This window comes from Plutella xylostella, chromosome 2 (assembly GCF_932276165.1).
Source record: "Plutella xylostella chromosome 2, ilPluXylo3.1, whole genome shotgun sequence".
NCBI classification, from domain to species: domain Eukaryota; kingdom Metazoa; phylum Arthropoda; class Insecta; order Lepidoptera; family Plutellidae; genus Plutella; species Plutella xylostella.
The window spans coordinates 161821-186380 of NC_063982.1; the positions used below are offsets into that span (position 1 = coordinate 161821).

General features: G+C 39.6%; 3 protein-coding genes across 4 annotated transcripts in view; 1 reads left to right on the plus strand and 2 right to left on the minus strand.

Moving 5' to 3' along the window:
- The window catches only part of LOC119691665, a 38856-nt gene extending 14918 nt beyond the window's left edge, over positions 1 to 23938 (plus strand). The window contains exons 5-8 of the mRNA XM_048631703.1: positions 21988 to 22077; positions 22209 to 22283; positions 22583 to 22645; positions 23466 to 23938. Of these exons, the coding sequence (XP_048487660.1) occupies positions 21988 to 22077; positions 22209 to 22283; positions 22583 to 22645; positions 23466 to 23869 (632 nt within the window). The 3' untranslated portion in view covers positions 23870 to 23938. The remainder of the gene's footprint in view (positions 1 to 21987; positions 22078 to 22208; positions 22284 to 22582; positions 22646 to 23465) is intronic.
- Positions 74 to 14907, minus strand: LOC105384297 (polypeptide N-acetylgalactosaminyltransferase 1). Of its 2 annotated transcripts, XM_048631634.1 has the most exons (12): positions 14486 to 14907; positions 8793 to 8975; positions 8211 to 8367; positions 3358 to 3562; positions 3000 to 3088; positions 2725 to 2852; positions 2198 to 2373; positions 1877 to 2013; positions 1495 to 1668; positions 1219 to 1288; positions 830 to 986; positions 74 to 271 (listed from the first exon to the last, which is right to left on the minus strand). In XM_048631634.1, the coding sequence occupies exons 1-12, from the start codon at positions 14802 to 14804 to the stop codon at positions 201 to 203; spliced, it is 1866 nt and encodes a 621-aa protein (XP_048487591.1). In that variant the 5' UTR covers positions 14805 to 14907; the 3' UTR covers positions 74 to 200. The 2 variants fall into 2 exon arrangements, 1 of the variants encoding a protein (XP_048487591.1); XR_007268034.1 differs by lacking the exon at positions 74 to 271 and having other exon boundaries at positions 928 to 986; positions 1497 to 1668; positions 14486 to 14905.
- On the minus strand, positions 16637 to 17859 carry LOC125490993. The gene is made up of 2 exons (XM_048631760.1): positions 17705 to 17859; positions 16637 to 17418 (listed from the first exon to the last, which is right to left on the minus strand). Exons 1-2 carry the CDS (start codon positions 17778 to 17780, stop codon positions 16934 to 16936), a joined length of 561 nt encoding a protein of 186 aa, XP_048487717.1. The 5' UTR covers positions 17781 to 17859; the 3' UTR covers positions 16637 to 16933.
- Positions 23939 to 24560: the final 622 nt, after the last annotated feature.

Here is a 24560-nt window from a genome sequence, read left to right on the forward strand (position 1 = left end):
AAAACATATCATCAGTTATAATAAGATATTTTATTTACTACATAAATAACATTTTAAAAAATATATCTGAGTAAGTGAGTACTTATAAAAATTTACAGATATCTTCATTATAATTACCTATAAAGAATTAAATAATGTATAGGACTAGCAAGACGTGAAAGTTATGTACTACAACACATTTCATATAAGTACACCGATCATCATCTAATACTCTGCAAGCTCCTCAGCTGGTCCTGTGTCTCGAACAAATCGCCTGAAAAGAAATCGTAATCTACTATCAATTATAAATCTATTCTCAAGTTCCATCATTAATCATCATCGTCATCAGCCAATAATCATCCACTGCTGGACATAGGCCTCTCCCAAGGAGCGCCACAACACTCGGTCCTCGGCCTTACTCGTCCGGCCACTACCGGCTACTCGCCCAAGGTCGTCGCTACAGCGGGCAGGAGGGCTTAATCTGTTGTATGAATATTATTGGTATGGGGTACCAACAAGGATTGCATTAGGATTGCAAGAGATTTTGGCTACCGATCAAGTTCCTAAAATCAGTAGCCGTGGGCGGAGAAGAAACTGTCTGGCATATTTCCAAGAACCGATGACAGTTGGTGCTAGACACAGGCCTCTCCCAAGGAGAACAACATCACCCGGTCCTCAACCTTCCTCATCCTACCACTCTCTACCGGTCCTCTGGATTTAAAATCGTCGATTCAGAGCAATGGAAGCATTCCAGTATTAAAATTGTTTTTCTACAAAGCTTTCCAAGACATAAAAGTGAATACTTGCGTTAGGAGCCAGCACAAGAAGAAGCAGAAGACCAACAACTAACTCTCAAGCGTGCGGTTCCCCGTGAAGTCGAAGCTCCAGCTCATGTCCGGGGCGTCATCGCACGGCGCCACGGCCAGCTGGTGGTCTTCGTACTGCACCGCCAGGAGACACATGTGCAGGTACTCGTGGATGAGCCGCCCGCGCTCGTAGCGCCAGAACTTGGGGAGGAAGCGAAAGTGAAGGTTAAGTTTTAAATATGGCTTCTTCTTCAACCTATAAAATAACATAATTATAGAATTTTATTGATGGTGGCCTACGTTGCCTCTCTCAAAGCAGGCTACATGATGCGATCTAAATCTATCAGCGTCTAACCTTTACCAGCCACCCTTTACATAGGTATTGTACGTTTGACGAGCCGAGGGAAAAAATATATGGTGTGCTTTAACTTACCTGGTTAACATCTGGCTCATCTTCGTAGGAGCATGCAACCGCCTTTACTATGTGAAGCAGTGTCTTAGATCTACAACAGATAAAGTTATGGAAGTTTACACTAAGCCTAATAACTACAAATAAAGCCGGTAAAAATCCACTGCAGGAGATGTACCTCCTCAAGACTCGAAGGTCTTTGCCATAATCTTTAAGTTTGGAAGACTGGTTGCAGATATGTATCAAGTGTGATTTTGTGTAGTGACACAACTGGATCCCAAGACCAAACATATCACTCACACCTCCTGCACCGTTGTGAGACACCTCCTCTCGCTCCTCAAGGTGCCGGCGGCGGTGAGCGACCAGGCCTGCAGCCCCCGCAGCGGCGTGGCGCAGGCTTGCAGGGAGGTGGAGGGGATGCGCGCATTGAACTCGCTCACTTCTACACAGGTGCCGCTCGCATTGTTGCGGAGCCTGGGGGAGGAAGGTGGAGGATTATACAAACACAAATATGCTCATGACTGTAACCCCCGAAGGGGTATACAGAGACTCATTTAATAAGCGAGCCATCCGTTTTTTCCCAGTAACTACAATATGATTTCACGTCATAGGTTGCGAGCCGTATAGTTTTTGAATCGAGTACAATGCACTGTGGGTTCACTTCTATTTATTTATTACCTACCTGCCCCAAGCGATGACATCCTTCATGGGCATGAACTGGTCCTCGTACACATGGTCCATGTACCACTGGAAGCTCTTGCACTGGAGTCTCTCCCGGAGACGCTTGCGTGACGAGATGTCACCGATTATTGGGTTGTTCTGAAATTACTGGACACATTATTCTTCTTCCTATCGTCGCCTGCTGGACGTAGGCCTCTTTCAAAGCACGCCACTCAAAGCAATCTATAGCTTTCCGTATCTATAGCATTATATAGAAACGCTAAGACTTTATCGGCAATACAACAATACTGGAGTAACCATAACATCGTCAAAATAAACGAACCCGATACTCCGGATGATACAAGTAAAACATCTCCCTGTGGTGGTCCATCCAGACCTCGGCCAGCCGGGCGGTGTTGAGTAGGTGCTGGTCCAACCACGGCACGCGCCACTCCAGGCGCAGGCTACGGTACACGTGGCCCACGCGCGAGCACGGCAGCATGTGGATTGAACCGCCACCTGGAAGTAACCGCAAGTTATGTCCATTTCCAACATTGAAGAAACGAGACCTAAAACCCTTCCTTCGTTGGAAAAGACCCGTGTTCCAGCAGTGGGGCCGTGATGGGTTGTGATGATGACAAAGGATGACAGCTAGGGTTATGCTAGGTAATTGATTAATTTTCCTATCATCGCTATGACGGCTTGGGTTATGCTAATTCATTATTTTTTATACAATTGCTATCGTTTTAAATGTGTGCCGAATACACTAGAGGATCCCGGATCCCGCTAGAAGTTCGGACTGCCAAATTTTAAGCGACCAGGATGGCAGGAAGTTAGTTATTGAGATATAAAAACGTCTATAAAACTAACACATCCAAATCCTGAAAGACATCTCAAGGTTCTCTCCCCCCCAGCCCTTGAACTGGTCGTCGTAGTCGCCAAGCTCGAAGAAGTACGAGCGATCCATCGCGAATAAGCCTCCAGCCATCACCGGAGTCCTAAAGCACAATAAAATTGTAATGAAATGAGTATATTGTAAAAAGTAAGTACTTAAGTATTAATTAATACTGCTTGAGCAAGTATAGGTATAGGTAAGTAGCAGCTGTGGTAGCAGTAGCCTGTGTCTGGATAATGAAAGTCAATACCTTTTTGGCATTTCATCTCTGTTTTCACGGCGCATGTTTCCAACAGGCAGAAACCATATAAAGTTGCCTTCAAAGTCGAAACCACCAAGCTGCAAATGAAAAATGAGGTCAATTTACTCAACTAACCCACAAATAGTATCATTGTTAAGTCAATCCAAAATAAAATAATCAAATGCTCTCAATTTAAAGTCCCTGAAAGCTTCCTACGCACAGGTAGGAGGTTTTACTTAGCGCCTAGCGAGTCACCAAGCGAGTAGCTCAGTAAAACCAACGTTCTAGAATCTTCGTGAACGGCCGCATCTAGCTAGTCGCAAACAAACCTCCTGCCTGTGCGGATGAAACCTTAAACGTGCCTTACCTGATCACCATCCCCAATAGAGTAGTTCAAGTCCCAGTCCAGTGTGTCTATCTTGGGCACGGCGACCGCTGTTCTATCATCCTTCACGAGCTGCAGCAGCGGCCGCAGCCAGTCGCGCTGCCCCTCGCAGTGCGCGTCCAGAAACACCAGGACCGAGCCCGTGGCCTGTGCTGCGCCTACAGAGCGCGCTGTCGCCAGGCCCATGCTGGGGGAGCAGAGAATGTGGTCATAACTAGCAGCTAGTTGGAGCTTCTGCTGCGTCGACTGAGCGAGCAGTCGCCGTCGTGAGACCCATGCTGGGGAAGCAGAATGGTTACTCTAGCAGTGAGGCAGTGGCTTCGGAGGCAACTACTGCGTGCGCCGTGGTTAGACCCATGCTGGGGAGCAAAGGACATGGTCACCCTAGTACCACGCCAATGGCGCTTGCTGCGCCCACGGAGCGCGCCGCCGTGAGGCCCATGCTTGGGGAGCAGAGAATTTGGTCACACTAGTACCGATCCTATGGGTGCGGCAGCATCTACCGCGCCATGGTTAGGCCCATGCTGGAGTGGGAGAAGGAGGATGGATAGGAAGTGGGTATCATATTTAAAAGGGTGGTTAAAGGAAGGAGAAGGGAGAAGGTTATTGGTCGGTGGGTACATCCCGCCCGTCATCCTTTAATAACTGCCAGTTTCTATATCTCTATCTATCCATAACTGGTAGTTACTTTCATACGATTTTGACATAATCAAAAGTAACAATCTGTCAAAATCGTATGAAAGTAACTACCAGTTATAGATAGATAGAGTTATAGAAACTGGTAGTTAATTGTTAATGTGGCGGTTTAAATAGCGGAGATAAAACGAAAACGAAGTCTGAAATCTTCAGCGATGTGCTACGTAGATTCGTAGCAGCGTACTACGCCGTTGTCGTAGCAATCTCGTAGCCTCTTGTAAGTACTCGTGGCGTTAATATTTAGAACAGTTACTTATTTAATAAACATGCCTAATGCCTTGTTTAAAAGTTATAGGTATAATGACTAATTAATAAAATAACTACATAATAGCCATATGGCTGCATTACTGCACATACGAGGGCGATACCGAAATGATCGGGAATAGAAAAAAGTACAAAGATATCATAATATTATTTACTTTTATTGTTTTTCAAAGTAGTCTCCGTGACATTCAATGCACTTTTTCATTCGATTAAACCAATCATTGAAACAGTAATTCCAGTCTGAAGTGGATACTGTCAAAACAGCTGATTTGTAAGCTTCGACCGCCTCTTCTGGGCCGCTAAACCGTTGACCACGTAGCATATCTTTAATTCTTGGGAATGTAAAATAATCATTGGGGCTCAGATCAGGGCTATACGGAGGATGGTCCATCAACTCCACGTTTTCCATATTTAAAAACGTTCTTGTTTTGCGAGCGGTATGAGAGCTTGCATTATCGTGGTGAAGGATTATACGACGATTCGGGTTAGTTTTACGAAGTTCTCTTACGACTTCCGGCAAACAAACTGTTGTGTACCAATCAGCAGTAACCGTCCGTTGTTCTTGTAATGGAATCGTAGCCACATGGCCAGTTTTCGATACAAACGAAGCGACCATTTTTTTTGACACGCTGCGTGAGCGAATAACTTTTGTTGGCTTGACCTCACCTTCGAAGACCCAAAATGCCGATTGATGTTTTCTTTCGGGCTCATATGAATAAATCCACGATTCATCACCAGAGACGATATTGTAGACAGCATTTGAACTGCCTCCATTGAACCGTTGCTGAGCAGATCGACACCAATTAACACGAGCCGACTTTTGTTCCTCGGTTAAACGGTGGGGCACCCAGCGCAAAACTAACTTCTTGACACCCAGTTCTTCATGTAAAATGGTTTGAATGGCTGTCATACCAATGCTGAGAGAAGCCCGAATCTGCTCGTATGTCACATGTCTATCTTCTTTTATTAACTGGCGTACAGAATCGATGTTATCTTGTGTTACCGCTGTTTTTGGCCGACCAGTAGAAGGGACTGTGGTAAGAGAGGAACGTCCACGGCGAAACTCAGAATACCAACGATATATAATCGTTTTACTTGGTGCTTCAAGTTTATAAATAGAAACAAGCTCGGCGAGACATTGTTCTTGAGATAAACCTCGACGAAAGTTGTGAAAAATTATTGCACGGAAATGTTCCCGCGTAAGCTCCATTTTTTACACCGACTTGTCAAATTCAAATGGTCAATACTCTTTTATTTTTTACTTTTTTTAAAATTCGAAAATGGAATTATGTTTGAAAAAACACTACATTTGATACACCAAAAAGGTTTCACTCTAATTTATTCCTAAGTATTCTATTCCCGATCTTTTCGGTGTAGCCCTCGTATTGTGGTAGCATTTGACTTATCTACGAGTATAATTATTGATGACATATTCAGCTTTAAATACGAACAAATTTTCCGAGCACAGCTTTCCATTCATAATTTATTATTTTAGCTTAGAAAACTCTTATTATGCAGGATTACCCCCTTATTCATAGAAAAGTTACAATACGTTTTAACTAATAAACTGTTTTGTCCCTCTCTGTCAAGAAACAAATTGTTCTTTGTCGGAGAGGGACAAAACAGTGGGTAAGTAATACGAGGTATAAAAACGAATGGTATAACATTCACAAGATATACGCTCATATGATATAAATTTATTAAGTATAACGATCACTGTGCATAACAAACGAAAGGCATAATTACTAAATACATAATTTCGTAAAGAATAACGTTCAAAAAGTATAATTTCAATTGATATAACGATTAAAATGCATAATATTCATAATATATAACGTTTATAACATATATTCTACAACGGATATAATTATCATAATGTATAATGCTCAAAAAGTATAATAGATTGTCGTATAGTTTTTTTTAATTATTATTGACGTTATGTGGGGGGAACGCTCCGCTTTGGTTTCGACGAACATGTGCACCTAACACGCTCCTCCTCGCTTTGCTCGTCGTCGCACCTATCTTTAGGTTTTGGTACTAGGGGCTTTCACAGCATTATTATTATTGGGGCTAAGAGGAGAGACGCTCCGCTCCGCTTCACTGCGCTCCGCTTTGGTTTCGACGACCATGTGCACCTAACACGCTCCTCCTCGCTTTGCTCGTCGTCGCACCTATCTTTAGGTTTTGGTACTAGGGGCTTTCACAGCATTATTATTATTGGGGCTAGGAGGAGAGACGCTCCGCTCCGCTTCGCTGCGCTCCGCTTTGGTTTCGACGACCATGTGCACCTAACACGCTCCTCCTCGCTTTGCTCGTCGTCGCACCTATCTTTAGGTTTTGGTGCTAGGGGGTTTGACGGTGTTGGGTTAACACAGATTATGGGTTAATACAGGTTAAACACAGATTATGTTATATGTTATATAGTATGTTTTATGAACTTTATACTAAATGATAGTATATATTTTAAACGATATACGTAATGTATGTTATACGAATTGATATTAGTCCTCGTAAGTATTATATATTTTGATATTATATCAAATGTACGTTATACCAATTGAATTTTATACCTTATGAAAATATAGATTTTGTTGTTATACGTAACGTTCATTATATGTTGTGAACGTTATTAATGTGAAATTATACATTTCGTTTTTATACGTCGCAATACGCACCCCAAAACAGTTTATTAGTTAAAACGTATTGTAACTTCTCTATGAATAAGGGGGTTAGTCTGTAAAGCTGTGAAGGTAGTTCCAGTAACTCCCGCACAGATGTCGCGCGCTGGCGCCTTGCTACATCGCGGTATGGTTTGGTTTCAGTTTTCAGTACATCACTTACAGGGAAATTCCGCACATCAAGACTGCTTTTGAAATATTATATTTATATAATATATTTATAATAATTATTATCACCCTTAATTAATGTTGTAGCAACACGACATAGTATAACTTACTTGTCTATTTTTTGAAGAACGGCGAGAATAAAATTCTCTTCCGTTCTATTAAAATCTAGTAACTACTTACATAAAAATTAATTAAGAATATAGTTAGTGAATAGTGAAGTCAAATCAGTAGGTCAAAATAGTATAGATGCCTTTAGTCAACTCCTGTGGCTGTAGGTATATACATATTGTAGAGAATAATACAAACATTAGTAAAAAAGGACTAGGTTTATAGCCCACGAGCAGGTGGCCAACTCAATAACCTCCTGACACCTGGCGTGCTATGAGTAGGACATTGAAAAAAAATATAATATATAGTTTAAAAATACCTATATTAAAAGTTTTATTGAGTATTCCTGTTATTCCTTTAAAGTTTTATAAAGTACCTACCTATCCCTAAAACAATTTGTTCTTTGACAAAGCGACAAAACAGTTCAGTAGTATTTTTTTTTTAATTTTTTAAAAATTTATTTACAATGTATACATTTATACCTCTCGGGGTCAGGAGGATAAAAGCCATCAGCTTGTAGTCGTTTGCTGCAGAACATAGCCCTCTCCCAAGAAGGCCACAAAAATCTACCATTGGCCTTCTTCCAACAGCTGTCAGAGGTCCAGTGGGCGTCCCAATTTACAATTTCCAGTGTTCTCCACTCGAGAACTCGTCTACCCCAACTAACTCGATTCTTTGGCAGCTACAAACTAGCCCACAGCAACTTCAACCTTCACATCTCTAGGCGCGAATTACACAGAAAGGGCATAAGGCGAAGGCGCGGTGCAGGCATCTTGCCGCTTCAAAACGTTTCAATACAAAATGTAGGTAAGCGGCACGTTGTTAATATACTCAAGCGGCGTGGCACAGGCACGTAATTTTGCCTGCGCCTCGCCTTCGTCTTTTGCCTTTTCAGTGTAATTCGCGCCTAACTCCACAAACCGCTCTGGTAGCCGGATGAGCCTGACCCGCGGCGGCAGGCGCGTGTCGACGTAGCGCTGCAGCGGCGCGCCCAGCTCCGCCAGCGTGGAGTTGTCGTCCACCAGCAGGACCTCCTTCACGTACAGGTACGGGTCTGACGGGTCTTGGCCTGGGTAGCCTGTGGAGGGACGACGGGTGGTGGAAAGGTGGCTTTAGTCACTGAGTCTAGAAGGGTACTCTATCAGTAAAGTTCTACATGGGAAGTGGTATTCAAGTAAAAATTACAGTGATGCTGAATTTGCAGTGCAATAAATTTACTTACATTTGAATATACATGGAATTTTATTTATGAAAATACTGACAGGAGTGACAGGGATAACAAGCCGGAGAGTCTCATACTTTATTTGCATTCTGCTGGGTATTGGGAGGTAAGAACAGCTCTCACAGTGATCTTAGCAGTCCCTTACTTCCTCACATCCCCGAAGTCACAAGACAGTTGAAGGAAACCTACTAACACCTTATAAATACTCTTCAAATCCTTTAACAACAGAAACCTCACGAGGTTCCTAAAGAACCTCAGTGACAGTAAAGAGTAGGTCTCACCCAACTCCCCGCTCCCCGGCCGCACCAGCCCAAACCAGGGCTGGTCGCGGCGGCAGGCCCCCAGCGCGTTCCACACCGTGCGCAGCAGCGTGGACCGCTGCTCGTTGTGGAAGATCACCACCACGGAGGCGGAGGGCAGGCTCGCGTCGTACCGGAGCGGCAGGCAGGCCGGGTGGCGCACGTCTGTGGATACGTGAAAAAGTAAGGATAGCGGGCAAAAATGTATCCACCGACCTACACGACACGACATAGATCGGAGCCCGTAGTATAAATTTTCATCGTGAACGTGTAGTAGAATTCATCGAGTTGCAGTGGCATCGAGTGGCGGTTGGCAGCAGAACTAAAATTTTCCTACAAATCGAGTAATTTTACTTCACGTTCACGATGAAAATTCATGCTAAGGGGTCTTGTCGTTATTGATACGTCATCCTGAAGGAGTCTACACACCAAACCCGCCGACACAGCCCGGCGGCTTGGTGTCGGCGACCCAAACCCGCCAACCCGCCAACATGTGTCATGGGGCTGTGTCGGTGAGTGTCGGCGGCAAGAAATCAGTACAACTTTTTTTGTACTTGCACGCGCGGGTACAAGTCGCCGACATGATTCTTGAAACAAAGTCGCCGACACCAAGCCGCCGGGCTGTGTCGGCGGGTCGGCGGGTTTGGTGTGTAGAGTCCTTTAAATAGCGGAGATAAAACGAAAACAAATGATGAAATTGTCGCTAAACTGAAATCTTCAGCTGTGCTACGCAGATTCGTAGCCTCGTAGCAGCGTACTACGCCGTTGTCGTAGCAATCTCGTAGCATCTTGAAAGTAGTCGTGGCTAATTTGGTGCTTATTTCATAAACATGCCGAATTGCCTGGTTATTAAGTTACAGTAAATAAAATTACTACATAACAGCCATGTATACCAACTGAATACTGTACGAATTTTCCCGGAACAGGTTTTCTTCCATAGTTTATTATTTATGCTCTGAAAACCCTGAATTTCCCTTGACCTGTATGAAATAGTTCCAGTAACCCCCGCACAGATGTCGCGCGCTGGCGCCTCGGTACATCGCGGTATGGTTTGGTTTCAGATTACAGTACATCACTTACAGGGATGAATCACACAGCAAGACTGCATATATTTAAAAATATGTTTTTTTCTTGATAATATAAAATAGATCTTGTAGTAAAAATGATACTTTTTGAAGAACGCCCAGAATAACGTTCTCATGCGTTCTAGTAAATCTAGTAAGTATATTAAATTAAGAATATACTTAACTAAGTCAAAATCAGTAGGTAATAGATGCATTGAACTCCTGTATATACTGTAGAGAATAATACAAAACGTAGTGTTTTTTTTTCCTCAGTGAATACAAACATTACTTAAAATACTAAAAAAAAATAAATTCCATAGTAAAAGTCACGTGACCAACAAAGTTTCTATGGAAAATGTTTTTTTTTTCTCGAATTTTCAAATTCTGATTTTAGTTTCGGGCTTAGATATGACATGCTGCACATGTAGGTTTCGGCTTAGTATACCCTTTTTGCAACACCCTGTAGAAAAGGATAATGTAGGTATCAAAGTCAAAGTCAATAATTTTTATTCATCGTATAAATATAAAATTTTCTGATGAACGTCAATTTTTACAAACTACTCTCCGTTCGGATAAGGGGGGCTCTTTCTGTCTAAGGAGAAGAACGGAGGCAAGAAACTTCTGAGCCATCTTTTCAAAAATATCTTTATCTAGCTAGGTCTGTTTGTTAATTGTTAACATAGTTTTAATAAGGTTTTATTTAACCATTCTCAAATTGGTTTCAATTCAACCGATTAAAAGTTGCAACGTAAAAGTAGTTATCGATATCGATCCATCCATCCATTCCATACTGGATATTGCCTTTCCAGCAAAAAGTATTATAACTAGTTACGGCTACCAGCAATTAACTCAGTGTGTGAGTATTGATGCGTAAATATGTATACCTACCTACTGAGTGTTTTGTAGATCTTTACAGCTGGAAGTAGGTAATTTCATGATACACCAAGTTTGCCAAGGTCATTATAACAAAAATTGTTCAAATCGAATGACCTGCTTTCGGAGTTGCACCTATGAAACTCTCCCTGTATAAGTACCTACTTAACTAACTTAGTCGAATAAAACATGGATTGTTTCCCAGTGGGAAATACATAATAGGCCCGTTGAAATATGCATCTGCATCAAGCAACAGACATGAGAAAGTACTTAATATGTAGTTTAGTCTCCTGATGATGAAAACCTGCTGAGTTGCTGACAACAATCAACAACACACCAGTAAAAGTAGGATGACCAAATGGTGAAGTACTTAGTGACATGAAATAGTCGCTAAACTGAAATCTTCAGCGATGTGCTACGTACATTCGTAGCTTCGTAGCAGCGTACTACGCCGTTGTCGTAGCAATCTCGTAGCATCTTAAAAGTACTCGTGGCGACTTGTTATTATTCTGTGTCTTGGCGTTAATTTAGTTCTAATTCATAAAAATGCCTTATACATAGCACATTAAGGAACATCTATGAAGCATTTGAATACTCTACGAGTATGATTATTGATTACATTGAGCTTAAATACATATTATGTACGAATTTTCGTGTTTCATTTTGTGTAACCTGTGTAAAATAGTTCCAGTAATCCCCGCACAGATGTCGCGCGCTGGCGCCTCGGTACATCGCGGTATGGTTTGGTTTCAGTTTTCAGTACATAAATTACAGGGATACTTCGCACAACAAGACTGCATATTAATAATATATAATATATAATGTACATATGTATATCTTCGTAAAACATGTTGTTTTAACACAAAATATATATATCAGGTAAACTTCCTATTTTTGAAGAACGGCGAGAATAACTCTTATACGTTCTAGTAAATGTAGTAAATATAAAGTATATAAAACTAAGAATGAACTTATATCACTTATATGTAATGGTAATACATACATACATACATTGTAGATGCCTTTAACTCCTGTAGGTATACGGGGTGTTGCAAAATGTTGAAATACTATACCTACTTACTATGATAATTCTAATGATTTGATGTGAATCTGGTGCATTCACATCAAATCATTTTTAACCGACTTCAAAAAAAGGAGGAGGTATGTTCACCGATTACTCCGCCGTTTATGAACCGATTTTAAAAATTCTTTTGTTGTTGTATTGGGTTGAGCTCCCAGATGGTCCCATTTTTTTTCAGAATTTTATCTCACCCCCAAGGGTGGGTAAAGGGGTAAAAACAGGGTATGAATTTCCATTTTGGGCACATATTAACCGATTCTAATGAAATTAAGAGCGTAAATATAGTTCTTATAACAAAAAAATATGATGGTGACCTTGAGCTGGTCTGATGATGGAAACGGAAGGCAGTCAGGGGAACTCCTCAACGGTATATAGCAACTACTTCGTGTTTAGGCTTGAATGATTCGTATTGATTAGTAGGACTTTTTGGTATCATTTGCACCTTACTTTTGATTGAAAATTATTGCAAATAAACTAAAAACTATGAAATAAAATAATAATTAAAAAAAATAAAAAACCGACCGAAGTTGGTGCCATATTTCTTTAGATTACTTTGTTACCGCACCAACATCAAAAAAGAACAGTTCCTGCTTAGGTATATTTGTACTGTCACATACGAGTAGAATTTGTGTAAGTAGTTATTTCTTACATTTTAGTGGTTTTTTGAAGTCGGTTTTTTTAATTTTTATGATTGTATGATTGCTAAAAGAACACCCTGATTTATGCCGCGCGTGTAAGTAGGCACTCATGATACACCAAGATTCCCAAGGTCATTATATCAATTATTTTTCGAAACGTTTAGCTCGGTGACCTGCTTTCGGATGTGCACCTATGAAACTCATCCTGTACGAGTATAAGTACTAGTTTAACTTAGTCTAACAAAACATGGATTGTTTCCCGCAAAGGTGCATTAAGCAACATAACATGAGAAAGTACAAGGCGGGCGAGATAACTAGACACCTGAGTTAAATGACATTTGTCTTTAGTACTGAGTGCAAAAAAAATAATATCGATATTACCAAAAATATTTATTTTCTTCCTCTTTGCTATCAGTATTTTTATAAAATTAAGCTCGGCTAGAAAAATAATAAACCTCGCCGCAGCAAACACTGCGCAGTTTTAATGGAAATAATTTTATAAAGAAAATTGTTGCGAGAACGTAAACATAATGACTCCGCTGCATCTGCAGACGTACGCGGATGCATTTGAAGACGAATTTCTGCAAGCGAGCACACGTCTGTTGATCGGTCAGTCTAAGTTGAATATCGGCAGACGCTACTCGTAAACATGGACATCGACATTTTATGAGAATGATAAAGAAATATATATTTTATTTGTATAGTTAAGTACTCACAACATTTTTATTTTTATATTATTTGTTCTTTGGATTCCACAAGCAATTTTCTGCTTGATATAATTCAATAAACTTAAAAGTTGGAAACAATCGAAGATGTCATAATTGATCTGTGCCACAAAAACCGACAACAAACGGATCGGTGGCAGATGCGTCTGCGGACGTGAAATACCTCGACAGATGCCCAAATCACCCCCTCTACACGTCCGCGGAGGTCATCTCCGGATGCATTTCCGGACGCATCCGCGGACGTGTAGTGGGGCCTTACCTTCTTCTTCTTCTGGTGCCTCTCCACTACTGGAGGTTGGCGGTCAGCTCTGCATACTCCTCTCTATTCATCGCCAAGCGCATCAGCTGTTCCACGCTGGCCACTCCCGTCCATTCTCTTATATTGCGGAGCCACGATTTTCTCCTTCTGCCCACACGTCTTTTCCCCTCTACCTTGCCCATCATAATGACCTGAAGAAGTCGGTATCGATCGTGTCTGAGCACATGTCCTAGATAGCTTGTCTTCTTCTGTTTTATGGTCAAGGTGAGTTCTCGGGATCTTCCGACGCGTCGCAGAACTTCTTCGTTCGTCACTTTATGGACCCAACTTATCCTCAGCATTCTTCGGAAACACCACATTTCAAAGGCGTCCAGTTTTTTGCAGGCTGTTACTGTTTTGTTTTGGGGCCTTACCACAGATGCCCAAATCACCCCCTCTACACGTCTGCAGATGTCATCTCTGGATGCATCTGCGGACGTGTAGTGGCGCCATGATATACATGTAGCGCTCCGATATTTGAAATTATTCTGGTTATCTAAAAACCCGCATACAAAAACCATACTTACCTGACTTTTGTTATATTGTAATAAAATGTATAAATATTTGTTTATATAAGTATTCAACAAAAAAGTATGCGATAAAAAAAATCGTTGATCGTCTGATAATTCTTCGATAAAATTGCGATGGACTTATGCTAACGCTACAAAAGGACGAGAGCGGGGCCTCGCGCGGGGAAGCGGGGGAGAGATAGATTTTTGGGCCAGGTGTCTAGAAACTTTGCGCGGGTTGTAGTGTGATGACCAAATGGTGTTGTGGTTAGCGACCCTGACAGCTATGCCGAAGGTCCCGGGTTCGATCCCCGGCCGGGGCAGAGACAATATATTTGTACTCGGGTCTTGGTTGTTAATATAATATTATTATGTACTTATAGTTATGATAATGCTGTCCGATGACCATATTACAGGCTCTGCCTAGTTTGCAGTCGGATAGCGGTGTCTAAGATATCCCCACATAAGTATATATTATTATTATTACCTGTAAAAGTCCTATTAAACGGAATGACGTCACTCATTTCGCTCTGGTGGATCAAACTCCTCGCCACGTCGCGCTTCATCAGACTGCTGGTGAAGCGCTTGCGCACCAGGCCGCCTATGAGCTGGTGGTCCACGCGAGACTCGTCCGCCAGCAGCTGCTGCTCCAGCGCGTCGAGGTGGCTGTGTCTGTCGAGGAGCCGATGCACGGCCAGTGCGGTCGCTGTCAGCGCGAGGAGGAGCAAGGGCTTCCATCTCCTGGTGAGCGTGGGTTTGATGGAGGTGATGAGGTAGGCTCGTTGAGCTTTGTATAGGTTTCTCATTGTTTGTTAAGTTTGTTTTGATTTCATATTGGCTCATCAACCAATAATCGTAGTGTTCTTTTCTCTATGCCAATAATATTCTAGTCTATGATCAACCACACCACCACACCCATACCACACCACAACATTCTGACCACAGAGTACTTTGTATTATACTAGAAATAGAGCGCCATCTTGCGAGGAAATCGTGGTAGCACAGTTCAGTAGCGCCATCTGCATTTGACGAATGGGAACTAATCGTCGTATACATACCTACCTATATACATAGTTATATAGAGTATTGATAGTAGGTAGTTAATAGTATGAATGAATGACTGCTAAGGAAGGATTACGTATGCATTCAGATTATTTGTTTATTTCTACAATAACTCTGAATGCATACATTTTAAATAATAAAGATCTTAGAATTTGTAGTGTATTGTTTATTTTCACAATAAAATATTTTTTTACTATTATTAATAGTAGCTGAGGTAGAATTACTTTAAAGTAAGTATATTAATTACCAAACATTTACATACTTATACAGGGCAAAGATTCAACAAAAACGTTACTTATTCCTTACTTAAACAGATTAAATAGAAATACAATTATAGTCATTTATATACATTTGAAAAAGTGGTAACATCATTCAACCATGCCCCCAAAATCTGTAAGAATGTGTAATGATCAAAAAATGAGTTGGTAAAATTTACAAAGTTGTTTGTCTCGTATAAACCACTTAATGTTAACGTCAACATAAGTAAATAAATACACAGGTGGCTGGTGACCGTTGGGGTAAGTATACACGAGTTTACGGGTGGAGTCCTCGTACAGGCAAGCGTAGCGTGGGACTTTCGTCGACCCGTTGGACGGTAGCCGCAAGTAGTGGGATGAGAAAGGACAAGGCCTTAACAACAAAAACCAATGAATGGGTCCAATTATCATTTTTAAGGCCTTTTTGAAATGATGTTTTTGCCATTATTTGGAATTTGTCGTTAAGGTCGTCGATATCCCTTTTTCCATATAAAATTCTATTAATTAGTTTACAATAATTGTAAATAAAGAATCGACAAACAGCATTTATTAGGAATTGAATCAGATTCTCCTTATGATTCTCACAATCAGATAATTTATTAAAATCTACGAATATGCAAATCACTGTAGATATATTATATTGTTTTAAATTACACACACACAAACACACACGTTTCTGCACCTGCCAATAACGGATGGTGGCATGTTTTACATGTTTTGTAAATCTTTTTCGATTTTTTGATAAAGTATCCACTTACATATTGTAAGGGAGCCAATATTTTAGGATCCTTCTTTGAATCCATTGACTCTAGTTCTATGGATAAAATATTAGTCAAAAGCACTTCACATGATGAGACGTCATTGCCTTTGCAGTCTTCATCAATCAAGTTTATAAGTGCTTCTCCTAAATCTTTTTCACAATTCCCTCCCGGGACGTGGACACTGGTCAGGCTATTGATTAACAAGGTCGTAAATGCTGACTCAAACCGCTCCGGGGTCGGGTTGGTGTTGCGGCATCCGTGGGATCTTATGGCACCAAAAAAAATTTCAATTGGGTCTTGGTTCAGGTGGCGCATCCAAATTGAGGTTACATTATGTTCCATTTTAATTTTTTTTATAAAATCTCCATTCCTTCCAATGTCCACAACCAACTATTAATTGTGGGTACCACTTCCTTTTTCCCTGCAGCAGTAACAAATTTCATAGATTTTAATATTTTTCTTCCTTCGTCCCAAGTTTTGTGGTGAAGAGAGTGTGGTGTTGCTGGACCTAAAAGCGGCTTTGCGAAACAAACGCGTCTTTTTAATAATATATCTGCAGTCTCCTTGCATTCTTCAGGGAGTATTTTCTTGTCTGAAAAAAAAAGACGATAGTTATTATTGTAAGGTCAGTTATGAGATCTTCAATACAACTGATGTTTATTTATAAAACAAAAGGCATCCTTATTGATTTAAGTAATATATAACAGATATTATTAAATAAGTACCTGCAAGGTATCCTCGATATGTATATGTTCGATGCAACAGTTGCACTGAATACTTGACTTGCATATTTGACTTTCATTTTTCCAATTTTTTGGGGAACAATGTGGTTGTTTGTCAATTTTGGTACAAGCCTCACACCTTTGTAGCCAGGATTTCCCCATGTAGCTGCTGCAAATGCTGCCATTTGGCTATTTTTTGTTGTCCGTCCATTTCATAAACAAGATTTTTTGTTAGGAGATTATTCCTTATCCCCTTTAAAAGATGTGGGGGGTCGTACAATGGGACTATCTCATTTCCATCAACAACAAAAATATTATCTTTTGGGCATCCACCTCTTCTCAAGTAATCACCTGTTGTCTCGTCTATCAGATATTTGATGGCTTGGCGATTATTTGTGCCTTGATCACAAACAGTAGCAACCACCTTAAATCCAGCTTCTTTCAAATTTTTTATATTTTCTTTGACTTGGTGGGCAAGTTCAGATCCCTTGGTTGCCCCTGATGAAAATGAATATGATATTGGCTGCTTATAATTTTGTGCTGTTGAGACAGATGGAACATTCAGCAGATGCTGTTCATGAAGCAATGGTGTTTCCACTGTTGTATTTGCGTTGAGGCCTGTAAGATAAGATACAAGTAATGAAAAATTGTTCCTATGGCATTAACAATGTAATGTGTAATTTCTTAATTTGATGTAATCTCAGATTATGGAAAAGTGGTTTGCAAACCAACTATATTATGATGTCTGCGAGTCAAGTCTCATCAATTCATCACATCTCCACTGCTGGGGCACGGGTCTCTTTCCAATGAAGGAAGAGTTTGTAGACCTATTCCACCACACGGGCCCTGTGCGGATGTGAAATACACTTAGGTAAAATCGAAAATAACTGAAAGATATACTTACAAGGCATGTTCATGGTTGGCACAGCTATGTTGCTGAGTCTATTAAACCTACAATGGTACTTCTCTTCAAAATGCATGCGACAGACTCTTCGATTCTGGTATATAAAATTGTTCGTCAATTTTAAAATATCTCCACCAATACTGTTAACCCAGATCATGAATCAAAAAGACATTAAAAGTGAGCTTAAAGAAAAGTGCCATAAAATACAACAATTAGAAGCGGAGCTAATAAAATCAAACGCTGAAGTGTCAAAACTTGGTACACGGCTAGCTATTATGGAAAAAATCTCGCGCGATTGCAATATAGAGATTCATGAAGTTCCAGAGAGCAAGTCAGAAAATCTTTTAACCATCTTGCAAAATCTATGTAAAGTCATTGATACCCCTCTGAATGAAGCCGATGTCAAAGCCTATCGTAGAGTCGCTAAATTAAATCCTGCCTCTGACCGACCGCGCAATATAGTTGTGACACTGGCCTCTCCCAGGCAACGCGACACAATTATATCAGCGATGCTGCGCTATAACAAGCAACACACCAACGATAAGCTCAACTCTACACACATTGGTTTAACAGGAACAGCGCGCAGGATCTATGTTTCAGAGCATCTCTCAGCAGAGACCAAACAGCTTCATGCCGCCGCTAGAAAAACAGCAAAAGAGCTAAATTATCGTTATGTATGGGTGCGATTTGGACGCATTTATTTGCGAAAAGCGGATGACTCAGATGCAATACTAGTAAGAAATCTGGACACTCTCGCCAATTTACGTTAATTTAAGTTAGTTAATTGTATACTTTTCTTCTTTTATATAAAACTAAAATTGTATTTATTCTGTGAATTTCCCGTTATTAAAAATGTCTATCATATTCTACCAAAATGTCAACAGAATCAGAACTAAGACTTCAGAATTTTACTTAAATCTGTTAAATACTAATTATGATGCCCTATGCTTGACGGAAACTAACCTAAATATTGGGGTTTTTGACGGTGAATTGTTTGATACGCGTTACAATGTTTTTCGTGGAGACCGAAGTGAGACGTCAATTATATCGCATAAAAAAGATGGTGGAGGCGTATTGATTGCAACTCGAAAAGATTGGAATGTTATCCGTCAAGCAACATGGGAAAGTAAATATGAGGATATCTGGGTCAGCATTCTGCCAAGTAACCCTAATATGCCTACGTTACATATTTGTCTGGTATACCTAAGACCCGATATGCCCACCCATGACATGTCTAGTTTTTACGCACATTATCAATCCATTGTTTTAAAGGCCAAGGAAACTGATGAGTTTTTGTTGGTAGGGGACTTCAACACTCCAAACATAACATGGTCACATTCTTTAAATAGTTCAGAACTTTCGCCTAATAATCCATCGGACATAAAAGCCACTCTACTAATTGATGATGCTAAAATTTGTAACCTATCCCAGTTCAATAATATTTCTAATGAAAACAACCGCTACCTCGATTTGGTGTTCTCTACGGTGAATATGATCAAAGTTTACGGCGCTGATCCTATGTCTCGTATGGATAAGCATCACCCTGCGTTGGCGATAGAGATGCCAAATATATGTAAGCCCACCGCTTTAAAACCTAATCAAGGAAAGAAACGTTATAACTTCTACAAAAGCAACTTTGATAAAATAAAAGAGGAGCTGTGTAATCTCGACTGGCTATGTATTTTAAGCTCAGACGATGTCAATATTTGCCTCGATCTCTTCTACCGGCATCTTTATGATATAATAAAGAAACATACTCCACTAATAAGGGACGACTCTCATAAGTATCCCATCTGGTACAGCTATGGTCTGAAGAGGTGCCTGAAGGAGAAGAATAAATTCCATAGACGATATAAAAAGTACGGCAATCCGAGAGATTATGATGTTTTTTCATTGTTAAGGTCAAGGTGTAAATCTTTAACAGAGTCTTGTTACAAAGAGTTTGTATCTTCTGTCGAGGATTCACTTGAAGGAGATATTCGGTCATTCTGGCGATTCGTACATAACAAAAAAGGCTTCTCATCCATACCCCAAACCATGACTTATGGTTCACATACCGCATCTGACGGATTAGGAGTTTGTGAACTCTTTTCCGAATATTTCAGCTCCGTATTTGAGACTCAAACAAATTTCCCTCATGGCACATTACCTTCACCTGTTCAAAGTCAAAATATTTTATCCGGCATAGAAATTTCTCCAGGGGAAATAGAGTTCAAAATAAAGCAGTTAGACTCTAATAAAGGCGCTGGCCCTGATGAGATTCCACCATTATTTGTTAAAGCTTGTGGCAAGGAATTATGTTATCCACTTAGTATAATTTTCAATAAATCTTTGAAGTCTGGTATTTTTCCACACAGTTGGAAACTGGCACATATCATTCCAATTCATAAGTCCGGTGACAAAAACAACTGTGAAAACTATCGACCCATTAGTATATTGTCCTGCATGGCTAAACTCTTTGAGTCTCTGGTTTACAAATATTTATTTAATCATCTGCAACCTCTTATTTCTGACAAACAGCATGGTTTTGTAAAGGGTAAGTCTACTATAAGTAACCTACTAGAATATAAAAACTACCTGTGTCAATCTTTTGCCGTAAGAGGCCAGGTGGATAGTATATACACTGACTTTAGCAAGGCCTTTGACAAAGTGAGCCATTCTCTGTTAGTACATAAAGTAATGGAATACGGAATACACAGGAGCCTGCATAGGTGGATAACCTCTTACCTTGGCCAAAGAAGTCAATTAGTTGCTGTGAAGGGCTATACATCAAAGCCATTATTTGTAAGTTCTGGTGTACCCCAGGGATCACACTTGGGGCCATTACTTTTTATTCTGTTTATTAACGACCTTGCGGAATGTCTTGAAAATCCTTGTCTTTTATACGCCGATGACTTAAAAGTCTTTCGCAAGGTAAATGATGTAAATGATTGCCTTTCCATACAAAACGACATCAATAAAATAGCTAACTGGTGTTCAAACAATATGATGTCTCTTAACGTTAAAAAATGTTTTGTGGTGTCTTTCACAAATAAAAAAACCAAATTAATGTATAGTTACCAGTTATCGGGTCATTTGCTACAAAGACAGTCGGTTGTACGGGACTTGGGAATATATTTTGATGAGCAATTGACCTTCCGCTATCATTATGAAAATATTACTGGTAAGGCGAATAAATTACTAGGTTTCATTATAAGAGCCTCCAAACACTTTAAAAAGTACAGAAGTTCCATATATTTATTTCAAAGCCTGGTGCGTCCTATATTGGAATATGGATCTGTGATATGGTCGCCATACTATGGGGTACATATAGATAATATTGAGCGAATACAGCGCAAATTCACAAGACTCTTAAGTTATAAGTGTAAAGCTGGTCGGTCAAGAAGTAGTTATGAGGAAAGGTTAGAAAAGTTTAACATGGTGTCTTTAAAATATCGTCGTAATCAAAGTGACTTACTATATCTTTATAAAATCATACACAATGGTATTGACTCCAGCTATCTTTTGTCACTACTGTCTTTCAACACAAATAATAGAACCCGAGCTTTTAAACCGTTTGCCCTTAGGTCCTATATTAACAACACCTCGTTTTACAACCCTATTGTGCGAATGTGCAGACTCTACAACAGCATTGTGTCAATAGACTCTAATATAGATATTTATGTTGCGAACTATATTAAATTTAAGGGATCCTTGGCAGATGCGCTCAGACGCATAGACTAAATAGATACAAACACCTTTAATTTAATTTTATTATTATTTTCTTCTTTCTTTTTTCTCCATTTCTGGTTTCATTCAACCATTTTTGTTATTTAGTGTTAGTCTTTTAGTTGCTTAGTTATACTATAGGTTAAGCATAAGCACGATTTGTTTAAATTAATTATGCTGTAAACACATATTTTGGATTTCAATTCAGATCTAAATGTATAGTACGTAATCATATTATTGTGATGTATTAATTGTAATCCGTTTTGTGTTTTAATAAATAAAATAAATAAAATAAAATAAAATAAAATAAAATAATATGTATACTTAAATAAATTTTTCCAAAAAAAATTTCAGGCTTTCACGGAAAGCTTACTATTGCTACAAGTGCAACTGTCGCTCAGAAACCGGAAATGGATACCCAATATGTTGCAGGTACATTTTACAATTTATACATAATGACGTAATTCCCTAGGTGAGGCCTATGTTCAGCAGTGGACGATTGTTGGCTGATGATGATGAATGGTATAGGACTTATAAGTATACCTATTAAATGCTATGTTATTTTTGCATTTAAGGTTTGAACAACCAACGTGACCACAGTAAAGCTACTTGTAGCCGCACCGGCACTGTTGAGAAGATGCACATTGGATGTTCTTCTATAATAGGTAATGTAAATATTTTATATATTAGGTAATAAGTTAGACCTATATGTAGTCAACATGACTGTTCTCATCAATGTTACTTTTATAAAATACTACACTACTACAACTTAAAATATTTTCTTATATTTTTTCAGCTCACAATGCTATAGCACCTGCATTTACAGCAACAGATCGGACAGAAAGTCAAGTCCAGAAAATGGTACCAACAGGTTAGCAATTTTTTCTTAACTTCATATATTATGTATATATATGCTTACAACTAGGTATAAATTATAGTCCCCGTTAATATTGAGCACTGTAGGAGGATTGTTGGCTGATGATGATAATGATGCAGCACAACATTATCATCAGCCATCAATCCTCCTTTCTGCGGAAAATAGGCCGAAATTCGAAATCCCATACTTATTTGATGACTGCAAAGGAAAACCAACTTTACTTACCAGACATAAGGAAACGTCAAAAATACAATAACATAGTGGAAGCTCTATAACATTTTTTTTTAATTCAGGTTGCTGTTCAGAGCATTTTCCTGTCACAGTGGACCATAATTACTGTAAGAAAGCTGAAAAAGGTTAGCGATATTATCTCTATCTGTTCTTTTATGCTTATAAAAAAAAAAAAAAAAAAAAAACACGCACTCACGCCTTGTACTAATGTACTCCCTTGCGGGTAGGCAGAGGTGCATTGCTGCACCCACTTTTCGCCAGAGTGTTATGTTAGTCCCAATGTAATAGGGGGCGGGCCTATTGCCATTTTACGGGCTCATCCAAGACCCGAGAACAAATATCTGTGTTTAAACAAATATCTGCCCCAGCCGGGAATCGAACCCGGGACCATCGGCTCAGTAGTCAGGGTCACTAACCACTACGCCATTCGGTCGTCTCTTTTATGCTTATATGACCAATTATTTTCGTTACAAAACTCTGATAAATCGCAGCGACACCTCAGCGACAGGCATTTCGAGTCTTGTTTTAGGTAAGATTCCACTCATGATTCTTTCGTAAGATACCTAAAAACAAGGCACGAAACACTGAGTTTCGTTACGAGCATCGGCCTTATTGGGTTGAGTGCGAGTTTTTTCACCTATCGAGAAGTGAAATCGAAAACGAAAATATGTATGGCGCGGGAGACACGTCACCTAGTGTAAGTAGCTGTACTAGCTCCACACCATACAATTTTGCGTTTTCGATTTCACTTCTCGATACGTGAAAAAACTCGCACTCGAGCCACTGGTCCAAAAGTTGAACATGTTTGTACTTATGATGAGTTTTATATTAACATTATCTTTCACCAAAAAATATATATTTAGTTATACGATGAATAAAAACATTTGTCTTTGAATAAGATAAATGAATGTACCTTAACTTACTTTCTATGTTTTTTTCTTACAGCGAAAACTTCAGCTCAGCCGTCTTCTGTCAATGCCAATAAGTACAGGACATACCAGAAAAAAATCACGAATTTAAGAAGAGATATTTATCGGCTACGAAAAAGTGGCCAATCCTTCAAGGCTCGGCTTGCACAAGCTGAAAAGCTGTATAGAAAAAGCAGTTATAAAAAATTAATCAAAGACATGACACCACAGGCAAAATTGTTTACCTCCATGCAGTTGCAAACAAAAAAAAAACAGAAGGGACGACGTTTTCGCCTAGAAGAGAAAGTTTTATCTTTATCTTTATTTAAGAGAAGTCCGAAATGTTACGCTTTAGGGCCGATTTTTCAATGCTCAGATAGACAACCAGATAGCGTTTATTCGACAGATAGCGAAATATTGAATTTTTCAACCGTCAGATAGAACTTATTCGTCCAATAACTCAGTTAACTGGAGAATAAATCTATCTGCTGCTTGAGACGCCAGATAGTGCTATATTCGATTGATAATTTGACATTTGAGGTTATTAAGTAAGTTCTTTTTTGTGTTTATACCAATTCTAAACTATACAAGCGCAGAGAATAATCGTCTTTTCAATGGATATTTTCGATGATATTGATGATTTGGCGATCGAAAAAGAGGCAGTAGGTAATGAACGAATGTATTAATCCTGTTGAAAGGAAAGTCAGAGTCGTCAAAACGAGGCCTGATCATTACAGCATGTGGGATGCAAAAGAATTTCATCGCCGAAAGGCGCCAGACTACAAACATTATGTTGATTTATTTTCAAGCATTACGAGTAATTTAAAAAAAACCGGCCAAGTGCGAGTCGGGCTCGCGCACAAAGGGTTCCGTAGCAGCAAATCAAAATTACAGTTAAATCAACCTATCTCAAAAACTATAAGAGATACTTTGATCAAACCAAAAATCGTTGAAAGAGTTAATTAGCATGCATCACCTCTATTTTTTTTAGAATTTTATACCCCGTAGTTATAAAAATAGAGGGGGGGGGACATACTTTTTACGACTTTGAGAGCTGATATCTCAAAAACCGTTCACTTTAAGAAAAATGTTTTTTAGAAAACTTTATATCATTTTAAAAGACCTTTCCATT